Below are 20,628 nucleotides of genomic sequence, written 5' to 3'. Positions count from 1 at the left end.
CCTTACCCGGTATGAGACCCGAGAAATATTCACTATTACTTATACTTTCCCGATTTCCCGCATATTTCCCGGTTGTTTTCCCGTTTTTCTCGGATTTCCCCGCGCTGTCGGCCCACAGTGGGTAGAGGGATTTCCCATCCCTTAGCAGCGATCCACATCCTGCCAAGTGCGGCAGCCAATCCTTTACTCACAAACACACTCACATTCCCCTCCGCTTACCCCTTCGGCCGCCTCCATTGGAATTCTTTATTTCGGCATTACGGCCTTTTTATTGTCGATCGTATATTTCTCTCATCCATTCCTTCCCCCCTCCCACTTACTCGCGCCTCCCAGAGACCGCTTCTTACCCTTCGGAGAGCAGTCGGGGGAGTGTCTGGAAGGGTTTGGCGGGAACATCACTCACCCTAAAGGAAATACTCCACCCCTCTCGTTCTCCTTCATGCAGTTTCGCTCCCCTCACACTCTCCCCCCTCCCATTCCCGTTTCCCTTTCCCCGAAAATAAACACAATTTTAGCGCCGTATAAGTTTGCATGCAAGGAGGTTTGGGGTTGAATAAGCGTTTGTTCGCTTATTGTTTCGCTTTTATTTTGATAAGGTGGGGTTAAAGTTGGCGAAGAATAAACAATTTTTAATTTTTATAAAATACTAATTCTCAATGTCTCAAAAAAGTTTAAATTCCATCTTTCAAAAAATAGATCAATTATCAAATAAATATAAGCCTCATGTTCCCCGTATTTTAGAGGGTTTTGGATGATATATTCAGGAATATGAGAAAAATGTTTTTTTTGAGTGACGTGAAAAAAATGTTTTTATCAAGCATAGAAGAGATTATTTTGGAAATGCTGGGAGTTATTAAGAAAATTGAGCAAACGGCTGTTTCTATTGGAGGGAAATAAACTTGGGAAACGTTATAAATAATGAGGTAACAATTTTCTGTGGGTGCAAGTGTTTCTTATTGCATTGATACTTTTCTGTATAAACACTTTGACGTAAATCGGGAGTAATAAGTAATTAGTAATAGTTGAAATGAAGAGTATTGGGGTTGCTTGGAGGCTTTTGGCGGGCATGTCATTCACCCTAAAGGAAATACTCCACGTCTCTCGTTCCCCCTTATGCAGCTCCGTTCCTCCACACTCTCTCCCTCCTATTTCCACCACCCTTAGAATGTTCCCCTTTTTCCGAAAATAAACACAATTTTAGCGTCGTATAAGCCTGCATGTAGGGAAAAAGAAGGTTTGGGGTTGAAGGAAGCGTTTAGTCGCATACTATTTTGCACTTCTTTTGATTAAACTGGGCTGCAGCTCGCGAAAAGTAAGTAATTTTCTCTTTATATAAATACAAAGATGTGTCTCAAGGTTTTTCTTTCAATTCCACCATGTAGAATATACATTTCTTTTCAAATAAATATGTGCCTCTGGTGATTTTATTTAGTATGACTCCGTGCTTACCGTATTTATAGTGTGTTAGATGATATATTCAGGAATGAGAACCAAAAAAGGTTTTTTTAGTGACTTGGACCGAAAAAAGTTTTATCAAACATAGAATTATTTATTTTGCGACTACCGCGGGTTATTTCAGCAAATTATGTAAAATACTGTTCCTATTAGAGTAAAATAAACTGGGGAAATATTATTAATTATTAGGAGACATGCGATATGTGGGTTATAATTTTCTATATTGACTTTTTTAAGTGAGTCAGGAGCACTATGTAATTTAGAATAGTTGAAGAGTAGTGGGGTATCCGGAAGTGTATGGCGGGAAAATCACTCACACTAAAGGAAATACTTTACCCTACTCATTCATTATTTTGCAGCTTCGTCCCTCACATTCCTTCCCTCATTCTCACCACCCCCGTGTTCACTTTTTCCCGAAAATAAAGACAATTTTAGCGTCATTTAAGTTTACATGCAGGGAAAAAGAAGGTTTAGGGTTGAAGGAAGCGTTCATTTTGTCTACTGTTTCGCACTTCTTTTGATGAAGCTGGGTTTATTAAGCATTTTATTTACTTTTATTATTTACTTGTATGATGATGTGTATCAAAGTATTTATTTCCATTCCACCATTAAAAATGATTTAATTCTCAAATAAATATATGCATGTAGTCATTGTATTTTGTATGAATTGATGCCCCCCGTGTTTTAGGGGGGAATGGATGATATATTCAGGAATGGAAACAAAAAAGTTTTTTTGAATGATATGAAGCGAAAATAAATTCATTAAAAAGAGAGCGAATTATTTGTGAGTGCTGGGAGGTATCTAAGCAAATTAAGTAAAATAGGACATCACTTTTCCCGATGAATAGTTGCAGTAAATTCTTCTCTGGTTTTCATCCAGATAATCTCCTCAATCTCCATCGCTATCAATGTTTCGATGAAATCCTTTTCCACCGTCATGGGGCGATCATCGTCATTGGCCCTCATGATGTTGAAAAAGGATGTCACCGAAACGTCGGCACCGATGGAGATTATGGATAATACCCGAATGAAATCCCGAGATGAATATAATGCAAATTAAGTAAAAGTTTTTTTATATTACTATAAAATTAACTGGCGTATGATTAACTAAGCTCTCTGTAAATAAATTTGTGAAAAAAGTTATCCCTTTTTTCATTGATTTATTGATGTGGAGGTTTTTCTCTTGATGCCAACTTAAATAAATGGACATTTTTTCTTTAAAAAATAACATGCAATCAATCTATGCCGTGGCAGTCCTCTCAGACATTAGATGAACTAGACACTTAGAATTCCTTTGAAATGTATTACTTTATGACCTTTTACGACCAAATAAATACTCTCTAATCTTGAAAAGGTTTGGTACAGAAATTTTTATCTTTCATTTCGGCGTTAGTAGTTTATATAATCTGGAATAGCAAATATAATAATGCTTATTACGATTGGAAATATGCTGGGTGCACGTATTTCATATAGCTTTGAGACTTTTTGTATCAAGACTTTGACGTAAACCTGGAGTAATAAGTAATTAAGTATAGCCGAAATATAGAGTTGTTGGGGTGGCTAGAGTTGTTTGGCGGGAACATCAGTCACTCTATGGGACACACACACCTCTCGCTCGTAAGCAGCTTCGTTCCGCATACTTTCCCCGTGTTCCTGCTGACATCATGCTCCGCTTTTGTAGAGATTGAACGCATTTTTATCCTCGCATAAGCTCGCGTACACGATAAAAAAGTTTGGGGATAAAAGGTCTGTTAATGTTTCCATGTTTGTCCTCCTCATTTATTGAGGCTGAAATTTGAATTCAAAGAAATCAAAAAAGTTTATGGGTCTCATAAAGTCATGGGACCCATAAACTTATTGAACGTTACGCAAATTCTTTGGTTACCATGGCTTGTGAGTCTCATAGCTTTATTGAATTCGTATGTGTAGTTCCTACAACCGGCCCTTAGTAGTGATAACTAAAAACGAACAGTAATAATGAGGAGTAGTCCGAGACTGTCTAGATGCATTTTGTTGCAACATCGCTAAACCTTAAGAAAATACTCCACCTCCAATCTTCCCTATCCTTTATTCAGCCTCGTCCCCCATTTCCCTATCTCTGTATTTCTGCCACCCTTCCAACCCTATGTTCCTACCCAAACTCATGTTCCCTCTTCCTAAAAAAAACACAATCTTGCCATTGTATAAGCTTGTATGCGCGATAAAATATGTTTCACGTAAAAGAGGGCCTTCATTTGCCCATTTCTGCATCCCGTTTGTAGTTTGGATTATTTGGTTTCCACTGGGTTTTGTTGTGTGGTGCTTTTTAAAGTAATTTTTAATGGCACTTCGATTTACTAAAGGTCTAAATGATATAAAATAGGGAAATTTCATTAAAGATTAGAATTTAAATCAGTATAATGTTGTTTCATATAATTTGAATCATTTTGGAGTGAAACTCCACGAGCAGAGCAGATTTAAAAAAGAATTAATGATAGAGGGAGATTGCGGTCAGTGTCTGGAAGTGTTTGGCGGGAACATCTCTCCCTCTTAAGGAAATTTTCCTTCTCCTCTTCTTTCTCCCTATTATTTTCCGTTCAGTTTGGTTCCTCTGATTCCTTTATATTTTCGCAACCCTTTCCTCATTCCACCCATGTGTTCCGTTTTCCTTAAAAATACGCAATTTTATCGACGCGTAAGTCAACTGAAACGATATCACAAGTTCGCGTCGAAGGACGCGTATATTTATTCACCTCAGACAACCCTTGATGTTACGATGGATTGAAATGTGTTACAATCTAAAAAATATATCAACTCGTTGAAACTATTCCAAAAACATTAAATTTAAATCTATCTGTATGTATGGCAAATACCTAACGATGTAAAATAAAGAATTCGCAGTGGGACAAAATATTCTTAAGTTCTCATCTTAGTCTTTTGTGGAGTGCTAGAAGCCAATCTTAGAAAAGGAAAGTAAAATATTTATTATAAAATTTTCTGCGATTAGAATGACATGAAATATCTATTATTTTAATGGATAGGTAGCTAGTTATTTTTTGAGCCATATAATGGTACATTTTTTTTTCAATCAGACCATTTAACGCATTGTAGACTGGTGTCATGTTAGAAACAAAATAATACCAATAATTGTGCCCGACATCGTTTTTTGGGAGCGATGTGCACCCCAAAACGTCTCCCCTTACTCTTCATTCTTTATCCCTCTCTCTCCTCATACAACATCCTTCCCCCTCACCCTTTTTTCTGCTTCTCCAGTCTCTCAACCCTCATTTAGTGGACCATATATTTAAACAAATGCAGTAATCGGTTCAAAAATAAATGCATAGTTTTTGTAATAATTTTATTAAAATGCATGATCTAAATTTTACCGGTGGAATGACCGAGCTCAAACTTCCACGAGACAAGTCGGAAGAATCAGAACAAATATATTTGGTCTAGTCCCATTCCGGATTTGACTTATATAGAATTGTCCATTCGGCTCAATTCGTACTTTGAATAGTGACTTTCGAGCATCACTCCCTTCATAGGGCTTCGAACTCACTTTCCATCCGTAATTTAAGCGTAGTTGTCGACTGCCAAGCTACCAACTTCGACGTGTATGCCAGGATTTGGCAAAATGTCCAATGACTCAAAAACGCGTCGAGTCAGTGACATTTTCCGACTAAAAAGTCGGAAGTTAAATCAAGTCCTGACGCGTCATGACGAAAGTATGGCACTACGATCGCAACCTATATGAATGAACTTTTTATATAACGCTCACATTGGATAAAATATCATGAAAAAAGGAATGAAAGGAGTAGGGTTTATTGTAACTTTAAAAGACCAAGGCACATTCTTTAAAATCGAAAGGTCCGTGTTTCAATCGCTGTTCTTGCTTTTCTTATCGCGTCTGATTCTCATCTGAAATAATAGCCAAAAGTATTTTGGTGAGGCCGCATCTCAAAGAGGTGGGTTGAAGGGCCTGTGCGTGGACATAAGAGCCCGTCTGTCGAGGACACTGCCTTAGTTATGATCAAGTCAGACTCCAAAGAACAGGAGGACTCCCGTCACCCCCCCCCCCGTACACATCTCTCTGGGGTGCAGCCTCAAGCAAATTCCTTTAGCCAAAATAATCAATGTAAGGAATTCCATTTTGATTGCTCTTCCCTAGTGAAGTCAACTTTTTCAAGAGGGATATGCCAGAAGATCATAGTGAAGGTATAAACAAAGATATCGCACTGTCTACTTGTTGGCAGATGAAGGAGGGAGAGGGATTAAATGCTAGAATGGAGAGGAGGTAGAGGGTGTGGAAGACGATCAGAAACTTAGTTAGGAAGGAATCCTTCGTATAGACTTATAGCATAAATTCGGGACTTGTCTCATATCACACGAAATATAAGGAAAGGAAGGGGGCAAAGGAGAGTAGTAAGTTGCGGAAAAAGGTTTTGGAGAAGGGAGTGGGGTTATGTGTAGTTTGTCATGTCAAAGATAGGGGATAACTAACACCTCCATTTTCAATTAATAATTCAACTTTCTTCGCTCACACTAATTCCCACTATCCGGCCGCATCTAGTAGGTATTTGATCTTATCATAGATAGCGAAGAAATTTTGGAATGTCCCTTTAGCCGAAACAATCACTGCAAGAAATTCAATTTTTATCATAATGCCTAGGTTTACTTTCAAAGGAGGATCCATTCGTATTAATTTCTCCATTCACGTGGTTAGATATCAAATGGTTGCTATCTTTCATCCCTCGATTGTCGCTGGGTCCCCTCGATGCGCTATCGTTCCCCCGACTTCGATTCTTTCCACTTCTCCTCCTTGAAGCCGGCAATTTACTCCCCGAATCGGGAGCCACGTCCCCACATCCCTTCCTTCTCTCTTCCTCTCTTCCTTTCTTTATATCGCTGCTCTTTTTTTTCGGGCCCTTGGTGCCTCATCCTCCTCCCATCTCTCTCGCGAAACCCCACAAGCCCCAACCACGCCACGCGTCTTTTCCGACAAACCCTTCTCCTTCGATTTCATCCCCCTCTCCCAGTTCCCCATCTATCGCCAGGGCTTGCTTCATACCTCCCCTCCCTCGTCTCTCCCTACCCTCCAACCCTCCCTCCACCCCTAGCTCACCTCAAAAGAGAAGTAACCTCATTTACGAACCCAACCTTTACTCCCTTCTCACTCCTCCCGCTCCCATGGTAGCGCGTGCACTCACATGAGAGTAGACTTCTTGCCATCTTTCAAGGATTCGTTTCCCACGGGGCTTGTTCAATGCCTGGCCTTTTCGGTGGCTGAAATTAATCGATGGCTTTTGATGATGGGCACCCAGAGAATTGATAAAATCTGATCTAATGCTTGTGGTCATAAATTATGGTTGCCAATCATCGATAACATACGTAAAAGGATATGCCCCTTCTTACACCCTATCTTGGAGGTAGGAGGTTCTAACTTCAACCCATGACATTGATGACCAATTAATTTCCTTTTTAATTTCCATTTTACATACTTGAGAAACCTAACTTAGACAGCGTTTTGAGAATTCTTTGCAGGGTGTTTTGGGCTACTCTAGCAGCGTGAAGCGCACATGTAATAAGTCTTATGTGAAATGGTACAGATTTAGCTCCTCATGATTCCTCGTGAATAGGCTTTTATATAAATGACATTTAGGGCCAAGTTGAAGTAATCAATTTCTATACTATAGATCACGAATAATTGTTTCCGAATCATTTGATGGGACAACTTTGGGCCTATGGAGCAATTTTGAAGAGTAAAGAAATATATAGTGTAATCTTTATTTTCCGTAAAAAGATCTTACGTAATGGTTTCAGCGTAATATTTTATTTAGAATTCTTCATAATGCCCATAGACCGTTTTTATTTTTACCCATGCATTTCTTTTAAAATGGCTAGTTTCTATATGCATATATAGTTTTCGAGGGTGGTACGATTAGAATAGGTAATAATCTTAGGTTATAGCTGTTGCAGATTATACTCATTTGGTGTACATTTATTCAGCTCCAACTTACCAATCGCTTTCAATTTCTATTATCAGGTGTAATTTGAAATTTGACTGTACTTCCGTGTAAAATACAATCATAATCAACCAAAAATAAAGTTAATGTAGATGTGAGTCTTATTCAATTTTATAAATAACACAATTTAAATGTCAACCCATCAAATTTAATTACTTTAATTTCGCCAAAATTGTAAGATTTTCAAATTTGAGGTAAGCACTGGAAAATAATGGCAAGAATATAATTAAACTCTTCTCTACCTTGAAAATTTCAAGGCATTAGTATAAGTTTTCAACTATGATTAGTATACTACTAATCTTAGTAGTATACTAATCTTAGTAACTAACTTACTAACTAGTATAACGATCAAAAATGAAAGGTCAAATCATAGTGAAGTTTAATGCCCTCTAGACGTTTGTAATTCCTTTTTCAATTCCGTGGTCACATCCTCTACAAAGTATTATTTAAAAAAAACATGTTACAGTTCATTTTGGAGTAGACTTATCGGGCCGCTCTGTCATCGGAGTAATGGGGCACGCAAAAAGTGTTTTTATACCTATTCACTCTCTTTGCGAGTATATCGCCGGAAGAAATTCGACTGGACGGCGGCGAACCAACTTGACGTCCTCAAATCGCTGAGTAAGCAGCTAAAAAACGCCGCGTAAGTGACGTCGGGCTCCGTTTGAGTGGCGGATCCACAGGCGATATTCGATTCACATCGCTCATACCCAATAAAATAAGAGGAACGACGTTTGGGGTTTCCATAAATACACACGCTCGCTCTGTATAACATCATTTTTTACCTTTCTATCCCTCTCTCTTGAGGTTATGATATATAAAAAAAGAAAATAGGAGATTCCGAACTTCTCCACTTCCCCTTTTTTCTTTCCATTTTCTTCTTCAAGTCACCCCTCTCCTCTCAAACGCTCCTCTGTCTCTCCACCATTTTTTTCTGTACAATTGATACGGCGGCTCTTCTCCTTTGATGATGCAGGTCAAGGAAAGCGGCGGAGGGATATAGAGTGACTTTTGGAAAGGAGTGAAAGTAAAATAACTACCTTAAAATAAATAGGAGAGCATACGAGATGTGTTCTTAAAATAGCGGAAATTTTAGTTCTTTGAAAAAAAATTGTTTTATTTGTCAAAATTAATGTTTCCACCTTCAAAACTGTCCCCATTTTATAACAATTTCACAATCAGTTCAGAGCATTTTTTTTATTTTTACGTTTCATCGGTTTTCAACGTCTTCACGGCATCTTATAAACGCTTATACCACTCGTTAATTTTTATTTACTTATAGCAGACTCAACATAGAACCTTTTTAACATAGCAAACGCATTTACTTTACTTTATTCTTTTACGAAAAATTTTACACCTTTTCTTTGATACTTTTATTTAAAAAACGAAAATCCCCAAGCTTATAAAACACGTCCAGTCTTGTCAGAGACAAAGTAACCAATAAATACATCTGAAAATTTTATCGTGCCTCAGGTTCAAGTGCTGAAAAAAAATGGACTATCGGACTCTCCAAACCCGAAAAATGGAAAAATTCCCGTTATTTTTTAGTACACCACATAGAAACGTTGTGGGTGGAGATGAAGAATCTGAGCTTTTCCCGGTGAATATCATGGATGAAAACTTCTCAGGTTTTCAACCGGGTCATGGTCTGCATTGTGTGGCCTACACAATGCAGACCCTGACCCGGTTGGAAACCCGAGGAAGCTTTCATCCTTGTATGTGGAGCTCTCTCACAGCATGCTACTGAGCGAAAGGTCACTGTTCAGTTTTCGGGAGAAACATCCAGGCCACTCACATAGAAAAGCCTGTAGGGGAAGCAACTGAACAGCTTATCCTGAGTGTGTGCAAGTTTGCACGTCTGTGGGTTATTTTGAGGCGAGTTCTCTTCTCACCAATCCCGGAAAGCCTTCAGTTTGAAACGCGGAGAGTGTAAAAACGAGGAAAATGTAGAGTATGAATTATTTCTACCGGGTTAGGTCCTCAATGATGGCAATGTCCAATTCATGTATTTTCCTCAAGGCTGAATATCTACGTTCGAATAACTTGAAGGAATTATTTAATACGCTCTAATTACTACTACCTCACAAGATTCTGATCGGCAGGTCCCTAGTTCGAATACTGGATGAAGCTATTTAGTGATTTTTCCGGGTATTCTTCCGCGTTTATTCATTTTGTAGGACAATATTTCGCCAACATTCCAGTTGGCTTCCTCAGGTCCACTGAAGTGTCGATGCAGAAAGTTGTTCATCTCACATATACCGCCTTTTTTGTGGAGGTGTGCCCTGATTGGTCAGGATCTTTGAAGACCCTTTTCCACGCGCTGGCGAGATTGTAGCCGTCTTCACGGTTGAAGTTCTTTGTTGTTTTGGCGATTTCAATCGCCTCCCTGATTATTCTCGGGTAGTAGCGACCTTCTTTGCTCAATAGAGAGGTGTTTCCAAAGTCAATATTGTGTGTGAAGCATTCAAATACGTCACCAAGATGTCGAATACCCTCGTCAACACGAAAGACCACCACCCTAAAGACATCTGTGGAGGAGTATATCAGATTAAATGCAGCTGCGGTGATTCCTATATCGGCCAAACATCACGAGCACTGAAATGCCGAGTCCAAGAGCACAAAAGGGCCGTAAAAAATAGACACTTCACCCAGTCAGCGGTGGTGGAACACCAATGGAGTGGACCGAATGGAAAAATCACTAAATATCATCATAATCTCCGCGGAATCCTACATGGAAACTGGATGAAGCCTTTAAATACTTCGCAACCAAAATCCTTGAAGGGTGAGGTTTTCCAGGTTAATGAACTGGCCTACTTGCTCTGAAATACTGCAGGAGTTAGTTCAGGGTGAGCTCTAACGTCACCTATTGGAGCTAACCTTCAAGTTGAATCACCCAAGTCAATGACTAGGACGAGCGTATTGCGTAACTATTGATGGGATTGAATTTGGTTCCACCTCTTATTTGCCAAAACACAAGCCTACATATTCCTCATATTCATCAACCTACCAGCAGACTTTTACCCCGATTTTACTACTTTTGTGAGTCACCTGAAACATGAGCGGCCCATAAATTGGCGTAAGGAGTAATTAGAGGGTTGTAAGGTTATTTTCTTGATTTAATACCCCATTTCAATTCGAGATGCGGAGACTGAATATCATTCTTTCCATTCTGGTTCACTTCTGTAATATCCGACGCTGAAAATTCGCCTCAATCGTAAGACACTTCGAAAGAATTGGGGCTTTCTGCCTGTTTCCCAATCGGATTCGACGTATATTTTGAATGATTCAATTTTACATTAACGTCTTGCCTCTTCTCTGGAAATAGATGGAACGCCCTGATAAATTCTCGAAATTCCATATAGTGATTGAAATGGTGGGTAAAAGTACACCTATGAGAGGTAAAAATATCATGCGAGCTCGGTCATATATCATCCACCAGGTATACTTGCGGTGTATTTTCTTAAAATGATAGATTTATGGGTGCCGATTTGATGAAGTACATATTTTCCCTTTGAAGCAATTTTGCTGTTGGTACATATATTTTTTATTCGCGTAAACATTCAGCAGGAAAATAGCAAATTTTATCCATTTATGAATGGTAATATTGTGAAAAAATATCTTTGCTTGGAACCAAATATAATTTCTCTTTTAAAGGCAAAATTGAAATGTGGACTAAGATCTGAGGAAAAAACACTACTATGTGCGTCAAAATTTTTCCAGTACTTAAATTTTGTTCCCTTTCAGATAATATTGGGATAATGTTATCATAAGTCAGATACATCAACTTTTTAGGAGTGGAATACTCGGAAAATTCATTTATTTGAGCTATGAGTTGTGAGTGGGTTCGTTTGGATAATTGTATCGAACGATTTTCAAACTCACTTTAAAATACATATTTAAATAGATGTACCTATAGATATATGATGGGATCCGTGGAAGAGTAAAGAATACTTTTACACTTCAAGGTTAAAATCGTTTTAGGCCATTGAAAACAAATAAATGGCAAAGTCACTTCAAATATTATTCTCACTTCCCTTAGCATTATGTAACAAAGATGCATGCGTTAAAGCCATATTTTGGGATGCATGATAAATGTACGTGACATTTTAGACAATAAGTTATTTCACTATTTTAGTGAACTGTCCCCCGATACTCGAAGCTCAGTTGGTATTTTTCCATTACAAATTAAAAGGTTAAGTTCCTATTCCTCTCCTCCTGAGCATATTACGAGGATATTTTGTACATCACTTCCCACGTGAAAATAGTCTAAAAAATGCTTTCACCCTTGAAACTACAAATATATTTATCGATCCTTTAAGCATTCTTTAAAATTACATATATTTCAAGTGTACCTAATGCATCATCATTTTTTCTCAGTCATACCTCTCAATTCTCTGGAATTCCGATTTAGACTCTGGCTGAGCATTTTGATGCTCGACTCTTCAGTGCATTCTCGTTCGAAAGTCTTACGAAATGCATATGCTTTAAAGAGCTTTTTGCATAGCTTTTGGATAAACTACACCAATTGAAGTGAAGTCGAAATATTTTTCCAACTCTCATCTCATAAAAACGAGGTACTTGTGAATATTCCACTAACCACCACCACCATCAGAAAATCTTGTATGCTGATGATTTTATAATCTTAGGTGGAATTTTGGTTTAAGTAGGGTGAACTATGGCTACATAAGGATAAAATAAAATTTTATTAATTGCATTTATAATAATTGTAATATTGTCATAATTTGGTTAGTCTTTGTTTTCAACAATGCAGTTAGTAATTATAATCAGCTAAGAATATTCTAGGATGGAAAATGCATCTGAACTCATTTATTCAATGCATGTATTCTTAAAATTTCTAAATTACTCAACCAGCAAGTCTTCCATCTCTTTTGTTGCACACAATCCAAATCATATATTCGTGGTAAGTTTGCATTCCTCCTATTCTACAAAATTACAAAGTAATTGTGGCTGATGTTTTTTGCGTGTCTACTGGTGGAATTAGGTCGTTGGCCGATACTACAATGCATAGCTACGCTTTGCGTCGCATCAAAAAACACAAGAGTGGATACAATGCAGCTAACATTCTTGGGAACAAAGTTATCACAGGATGATTTTCAAAACCTCCACATGAAAATGCGTTCCGGATGGTTATTTCAGTTGAAACTATCTCACCCACGTTTTGTACGGGGAGAGAATAAAAAAAATGACGGATGAAAAACGCAGAGAAAAAAAGACAAACAAATGAGAGAAGCGATTCGTGGCGGGAAAAAGGAGGAAACCGGAAGTGTAAGGAGAGAGGTAGAGGGAGGGGATAGGAGAGGGATAGGCGGCGGAAGTAGCTCGGATAAGAGACGGATGGCGGAAGGGAGCGCCGCGCAGCGGGATCGAGAGGAACTTATCTCCCTCTTCCCCTCCCTCCATGCGAAAATGTTTCCCCTCCGAACATGCCCCCTAGAACATACACAGGCGTTCCTTCACACGTGTATTTTTTATTCTTTCCTCTCCCCTGGAAAACCCGCCCTTCGGACCATCCCTCATGCACATCCTCACACCCCCCGCCTTCAAATCTCTCTCTTATTTTTCCCACCCGACGCCTAAGCCGCGTCAACACTACCACCCCGCCCTACATCCACTTCCCCGGCAATTTTTCTCTCACCACGCCTTTCCTTATCTCCACCACGCCTTTTTATCCCCATCCCCTCCAGCACCACCCCCTTGGTTTCAACCCACCAACGCCTTCAAAAGGGGTTGGTGAAAGCGTCAAATTTTTTCACAGCTTTCTTGTTCTCTCGTATGATGTAAGGTAAGATGTGGTGGAAGTTTTGAATATAAGTAAAATTGGACATTGCAATATTTCCTCTGAGTTTTAATTTGACACTACGTGTTTCGTTGCTACAAACAACATTATCAAGTGTAACATAAGTCTTAAGAGTTCTTCCCTAAAATGTTTTGACGTTTGTTCCATTATTTGCTGATTTAGTTTGACCCTTTCCCCGAAACCCTTAATATCCCCACTTCTCAACACGCAAACCCCATCCTCCACTTTAACCATCCTCTTCAAGCACCAAGACCTATATAAGGAAGAATTGTTAAGACTTACGCTACACTTAATAATGTCGTTTATATTCAACGAAACGCGTAGTGTCAAAATAAAACTCAGTGGAAATATTGCAATGTCCAATTTTACTAACATTTCTTTTTCTCACTGCAAACACGCCACCAATCCCAAATTGACAATTTTAAGCTGCGAATATTGCTAAGGAAAATTTAATAAAGGAATCACTCCACTTCCGAAAGGCTCAGTTTAAATCAAACTTCATTATATTATATTATATTATATTAATCATCGTAGTAGCAGAAATATCTTCATAACGTCATTTCTAAATAGAAAATCTGTGTCCGTTTCTCAACGATGAAATTTTATTCAAACCACTCACGCGGGTAAGGGTGGTTAATAACTGAAATTGAAATCTTTAAGACCTCATTTTCAATCTGACTGCATTGCATCGTGTATTGGAAGGGATTTAATTTCCTCTCAACTTAAGAGATCTCCATCCTCTTCGTTATGAACTGACCTCAGTGAAGTATTTGAAAGACACAAGACGGTTGAGTTTTTATACTAGTAGACTCTAGAGGCATATTTCTGTCACTTCGTTGCTCCTCTACTGAAAATGATTCAGATTCTACCACCCCGTTCATCTAACGGTTGAGCTTACAGCCACCGAGTGTGTCCGCCAGGTTGCAGATGGTGGATTTGCCACAAGATAGTATATCTACAGGAAAGCTAGAGAAGCGTGGATGATGAACCTATGCGAAGATGTGCAGAAAAACCTCGTGTAGGGGAAGTGGGAACTGCTTGAAGAATTATGAAGAGCCATTTCAAGGAACGGAGTGTAGGATATAAAAAAACAAAGTGAAAAGATGGAAAAAATGCTTGGAATAGTTTAACAGCGGAAGCAAACTCATCGCCTGCCTCTATTCACCAAGGATTCTGCATTCAATACGTATATTTCGATATACACTGCGTAGATTGTTTCAAGTTGATTCTCTGCTTTTTGGTTGCCGAAATTTGGTAATAAAAACAAGTAAAATTTCAATTACTTTGTTTGCACACCAAAATAAAATACATACAATTAAATTTTGGAACAATTTTCCTGAGGAGAACTGCAGTTTTATCGATCAAATTATACGGTATACCGTGGCTAAATGTAATGTACCTTCCTGATACCATCCTGTGCTCCAAAATTATTCTCTCCCTTTTTACTAAATGAATGGTTTGCTGGCAATCAGGGCTAAAAATATAGATATACTTTACAAGATAGTTGACGGGCAATGATATGAAATTGTCTGTGGACTTTCAATAACATTCGCACACTTCTTTCCACCATCATGCTATCGATTCGTTTCCTCCGATTCCTTTCAGCGATGCCTTGATATTACCATTGCTCTCTTTCCGGGTCTTAGTATTTTAATATGTCTTTTCCTTACCTATTTAGCAACCGAAAAAATTAGAAAAAATTGGCACTAACTTCCAGGTTTCCTGCTTTGCATTTTAAAACATGATATTACTTAAAATAATAATTTTGCAACTTATTGTGAACATAATTTACAAGAGCTTGAAACCATTGAAAATTTAAGAATTAAAAGCAGTAGGTGCAGTAGAATTACAGTAAAATTAACAAACTATGATGTTAGTTTAGAATTACCGCAAGTAATGAATATATCCTTGGTAAAATGTAGTTTATTTTCTCTCCAATGGAAGCTTTGTACGTACTGGTTAAATCATTCGTGTGGCTGAAATTAAATTTTCTCCGAGGTAATTTTTATTTTGTGAATATGAGTTGAGAGTAAGACTCTGCACCTTTGGCACATAGCTGTACGTAATCAGACATTCCAGCATTTTAAACATATTTAGAAGCATCAAAGCTGAAAATAATTTTCTTTAATGCTGCACTGAATATTTGAATGGGTCATTGGAATTCTGTCACTATATACTTGGTTTTTTCTCATTTCAGCTCCAGTTATACGGCTTCAACGCTGAGTTATACCATAATATGTCAGAAGCACAACATAAATCTCAAGGAATCGTAGGAATTTCGTTGATGGTACAGGTGAGTCCTACTTCGTTAAAATAAGCTTTTTATGCCAAACAATCCCTCAGACTTTGACCGTCCAGTATATTCCCTCATTTTAAATATTTAATTGATAAATTAAGCGTCGGTCATTTTAATTAACAGAGTAAATACCGGAATTATAATATCTAGTTAAGTTTTTTCAGAGATAAATATCAGAGTTAACTATGTCTTCTACTCGAGGTCACCTGTTTAACTAACAGTTATCCTGAACCTCTTTTCATTACTTTAACTTTCTAATATTTTTAAGTAAAGATTTCGACAATGTTAAGCTCCTGTTAAAGCTAATAGTTTCAAGTTTAACCGGCCCTAATAGTTTCATGTTTACATTTGCAGTAAATGTAAAAATTTATGGTCATATTTTTCTCTAGGGTTACTGATCATCCAGGCTTTAATGTGTAGTTCAACGTATCAGCAACATGCTCCAGTTGATTTGTTGCATTAAATATCCTTAATATTATGCTCAATACAGACGTTACCCGACATTTATAGAATATTTTCACAGAATAAGAAGAGTTTGAACATCTTTCTCCAAAAATATGCGAGAAAAAATTATTACCAACCGCTTGCTATGAGATGCTGTGGTCACCAAAACGATGCATCAAAATCGGACACATATTAATTTTGGCGAAACCCATTGAAAAAAAAAATGCTTGGAGGGAAATGAACGTGAGCTGAAAGAAGCCCTTGAATAACTATCAAAATAAGATGAAGAACAAGCGAAGTTTAAAATAATGTCAATTATTGCTGTAACCTTCTCTCAATATAATTTTATATATTTCCTTACTTCTTATACTCCTTATCATTTAAGTAATTTATCAAATGCTCAGCATTGTTTTTAAGGTTTCATTATAAATAAATACGCAATACCATTAACTTTACGCTATGCCCAATGGCTGCAAAATCATGCCTTTTTTCAATGAGTATGTAAAAAGCCCGTTCCGTACTAGTCCTGAGATAGATTGATTGCATTTGTTCTACTGCTCTTTCTAGATCGGTGAAACCCCAAACCCGGAGCTGAGGATCATCACGAGTACCTTCAGCAAAGTGGTGTACAAAGGTAGCGTGACACATTTACAGAGATACAATTTGTGCCTTTCATGACAATTTTATCCGTTATAGGAAATGAATATGTGCTTTTCGATAATTGAATTTAGATAAAAGTTCTAAAATAAAACTAATAGGTTTACATCAAAATAGATCAAAAACACACAAGGATTTCTCCGCAGCATGTTGGTTAAGTTTTAAAAACGGATTAAGTCTAATTTTTCCTCAAATATCGTTTCTAACACATACTTTTGAGCTTTTTATTCGATTAAGGTTCTTACAAGGGCAGATATAACGAATTACTTGCCTATACATTTGCGTAGGTACTTCTTTTCTTCTGGGTGATACTAATATGCATGCCTTAGTTCAAAATGTGAAATCAGCGGCGTTTAGTATCTTGCGGCCGTATTCATAGATTTCCGCTAAAACACGCTAGTAGGGCGACTAACTTAGTCGGCTACTAAGACCTTTTAGTCGCCTACTAAGATATGGTATTCATGGATTGTATTACGTGAGCTACTAAGAGCTACTAACTTAGTATGCTACTAGCCAGCTCGGCAGCCGATACTCGGTAGCGATTTGGGTTCAACCCGCTAGGCTACGCTTGACAACACTGCATCTGACTCCTCCGCGGCGCGGCAAATTCGTAACACCATCAAACAAAAGAAATTGATTCAGCAAAATGCATTGAATTGTTTACTTCATAATGGATAATTTGATGTGATATCTCATCTCAGACATTTTTTGATTGCTGTACACAAAAATTATGCAATACATTTGGGAAAGGGTAGATTTATGAGTAATACCGAAGCATTTGTATGTTTGAGATGCAGTTATGGCTTTACAAACGGCCGTATATTTATTGATCATATACTTTGCGTATTGTTTACACTTCCGATATTTGTTTCCATTAGTGTATGCGTGATTAGTATGGAAAAACATAACTAGCAACGTCAGTATTATACATATCTGTATTCGGAAAGCAGAAATACACCTCAATGTCGGAGTAGGAACGAAAACTTTTGCAATGCAGAAATGAATCGTTAAGAAAATAACGTTGAGAAAAATGTGTGAATGATACACATTTATTACGTTACAAACACCTACGTGCGAGCAATTAGTAACATATGTTTGCAACTCCTAAAGTGTTAGTCAAGGAAACAACAACCTGCTTCGCTACATTTAAATATTTCAAATATTGACAGCGTGTGGAAATATACGGCATATAGTTTACTAGAGGTGGTTAATGTAAAAAACAAAGCATAATTAACGTAACTTGTTTTACTTATTTATTGCTGATCATATCACAAATAGGACTACAACGCACACAACATTTCACTTCACATTTCACGAGCTGTCTTTATGACACTTATAATCCGTACATTCTGAATCAACTGGTTCAATGAAAAGCTTGACTCACACTTAGTTTAAAACACTTTAACGTGACTCTAGTAAACAATGATAATCAGTTTTCCAATCACTCTGCACACACCAAAAGAATTTGCACTCGTTGACTTTCGAAAGAATTCTTCACATCTCACTTCCCACTCATCACTAATGATTTAGAATCAGTTGATGTTATTTCACATTACCATTACGTGGACAATGAAATAAATATGCTGAAACAAATTTTTAAACCAGAAATTGTAACATCAACATACTTCCAATCTCACTCTCCACTATCACTCGTACCGTAACCAAAACAAAAACAACAGCGCAACGAAATACGCGAAATGTAAATACTGCCGAAAGCTCACGATAAAGTGACTAGAATAAGTAATATAATCAAACACAAATTATAAGCGTACAAACGAATGAAAATTTATAAGCGTTTCCTGATTCCCTAAAGAACAACTGCTTCAAATATAAAACATATCCCCTTCGCAACAGCTAGTAGATACCTTTGATCGAAATGGTTAAACCAGTATGAAAGAAATAAATCATTTTGTCAAAGCTCATACACTCACAAATCACTTCACTTGTCGCTTCACTCTTTACTTCATCGTCTATATGCAATCAATTCACTTAGGGGCGCATTGAATGTACAAATTGTGTTCACTTACACTAGAGGCACAAGTTCACTGCAAGTCGTAGCTTCCTCGCAGCTACGAAAAACTTTCAATTCCTGTCAACAATTACACTACATACGTTGCCTGCCTTACTTGAAGAATGGATTCTCGTATTCCATTTTGGCACAAATGCATAAAAACTCTATAACAGTATACAAATAAAACCGGAGTTCGATCATCCACAACGGTCCACCATATTTAGTAGCTCCCTTAAACAAGGCCGGAGGGCGACTAAGAACCAGCTACTTAAATAGTAGCATACTAGGCTTAGTAGCCCTTACTAACGATCTATGAATACCATTTTGCTAGTATGCTACTACTTAGAACGCTACTTAGGCGTTAGTAGCTTACTAAGGAAACTATGAATACGGCCGTTGGTGTCTATAACTTCGCTCTATAATTACTAGATTTTTAACAAGGGCTTTCATTACAAATCTTCTATATGCGGTAGTTAAAGAAGCTGGGACACCGAAATGGAGGTGAGAGATTGGAGAAAACGCTCGCTGATTCGGGATTCCTCTGAATTATTCCATGTCTTGGAAGAACTTGGCTAGCACTTTCCAACTTTTGTCAAATATAGATAGATAGCTCATGTTTAAGTTATAAAAATGCCAAAATTACGAGCTTCTTCCAACGTTAAAAAATTAGGTTTAAAAAGACTTGGTAAGATTACTCTAACTTTTTTCCTGTGGAATATACCGTAGTGCTTAATAGCTTAATTTTGTGGTGATGCATTGTCCAATTACAAAAGGATATCATAAAATGATTGTTATCATTTACGGTTCTACAAGATTTTAAAATAGATCATTTCATATCGAGTAATTATCCATAGATTTTTACACCATTTTGTTTATTTACGTTACTAATGATACGATACCACTAGTTACCAAGCATGCTATCGTAAGATAGTATGTGTATCAATAAAGGAATATTTGGTATCATGAAAGCATCAATTTAAAAGACAAGCTCTTCCATAGTCTAAGTGCCTACGCAACATCCGAAATAGGCAATAACTCAGCCACCAGACCTTGCTCTTCGAGGAATTACTGCCTCAACGGCGTCAAGTGGTGCTGGGAAAACACTTACCCGATAGCATAAATGAGCATTAAATTTTTTTAGGCGGCGCAGAGCTTTGTGGAACTTGGCCTCTCCATCGCTAGGAAGCCGAGCAAGTGGCACTTGAGGCGCCTGGAACAGGGAAAGGGCGTTAGGAGAGGGAAGATCAGAGTTCTCCTATAAGGGGATACCGAAGGGATTTGGAAACATCGCAACCTGGCTGGAGAAACCTGCGAGCTCCTAATGCAAGCTTGTACCCCGTACCACCAAGGGCAGCGGGCAATATATACCCCTAATATTGACACTTGAGGGGGGAGTTGGAGGTCAAGAGGTTTTCGTACTGTGAGGCAGCGTTGGGGTATATTCTGCGGAATGAAAACGAGTTGCATGTCATTTGCTTGTATCATGACGGGCTGATGTTATTGATATGATTTTCATATGCGATATCTGCGAATGGTTTCATACGATAAATATCAAATGTGTGGATTAAGGGGTAATGTATCATGGATGCTCGTTGCCATGAATTTGTTGGTATAATTAATACTAATTTTCCCAATCCTGAATTGTAGTAAAACTAGCAGATTATGATGAATAGTACCTAAAGCATAAAAATAAAAATCCGAATAGATCGTATCTTATCGAAAAATTGGTTCGGGCATTAATAAAGCAAAAGAAAGACTGTTGTCAATTACATAGATCGTGTGGAAAAAAATCCAATATTTCTTCAAGCAGATTTCTCTCTCTCGATTCAGAATGTAACCCCGAGCAATAGCCTGGCCGTTGGTAGCTATTACACTATTTTTATGGAGTTTCTGTTTCTGGGGTCCCTATTAATGACATTCATGAGATATTTATAGCCTCATGGAG

At 37.8% G+C, this 20,628-nt stretch overlaps 1 protein-coding gene across 1 annotated transcript in view; it reads left to right on the top strand.

Moving 5' to 3' along the window:
- LOC124162248 (carbonic anhydrase-related protein 10) overlaps positions 1 to 20,628 on the top strand; it is a 653,815-nt gene that overhangs the window by 495,383 nt on the left and 137,804 nt on the right. The window contains exons 5-6 of the mRNA XM_046538715.1: positions 15,473 to 15,568; positions 16,583 to 16,649. Coding sequence (XP_046394671.1) covers positions 15,473 to 15,568; positions 16,583 to 16,649 — 163 coding nt within the window. The remainder of the gene's footprint in view (positions 1 to 15,472; positions 15,569 to 16,582; positions 16,650 to 20,628) is intronic.

The sequence above is a fragment of the Ischnura elegans genome, chromosome 7 (assembly GCF_921293095.1).
Source record: "Ischnura elegans chromosome 7, ioIscEleg1.1, whole genome shotgun sequence".
In the NCBI taxonomy this organism is placed as follows: Eukaryota; Metazoa; Arthropoda; class Insecta; order Odonata; family Coenagrionidae; genus Ischnura; species Ischnura elegans.
Note: the sequence above shows the minus strand (reverse complement) of the source record. Positions and strands in the feature narration are given on the sequence as shown.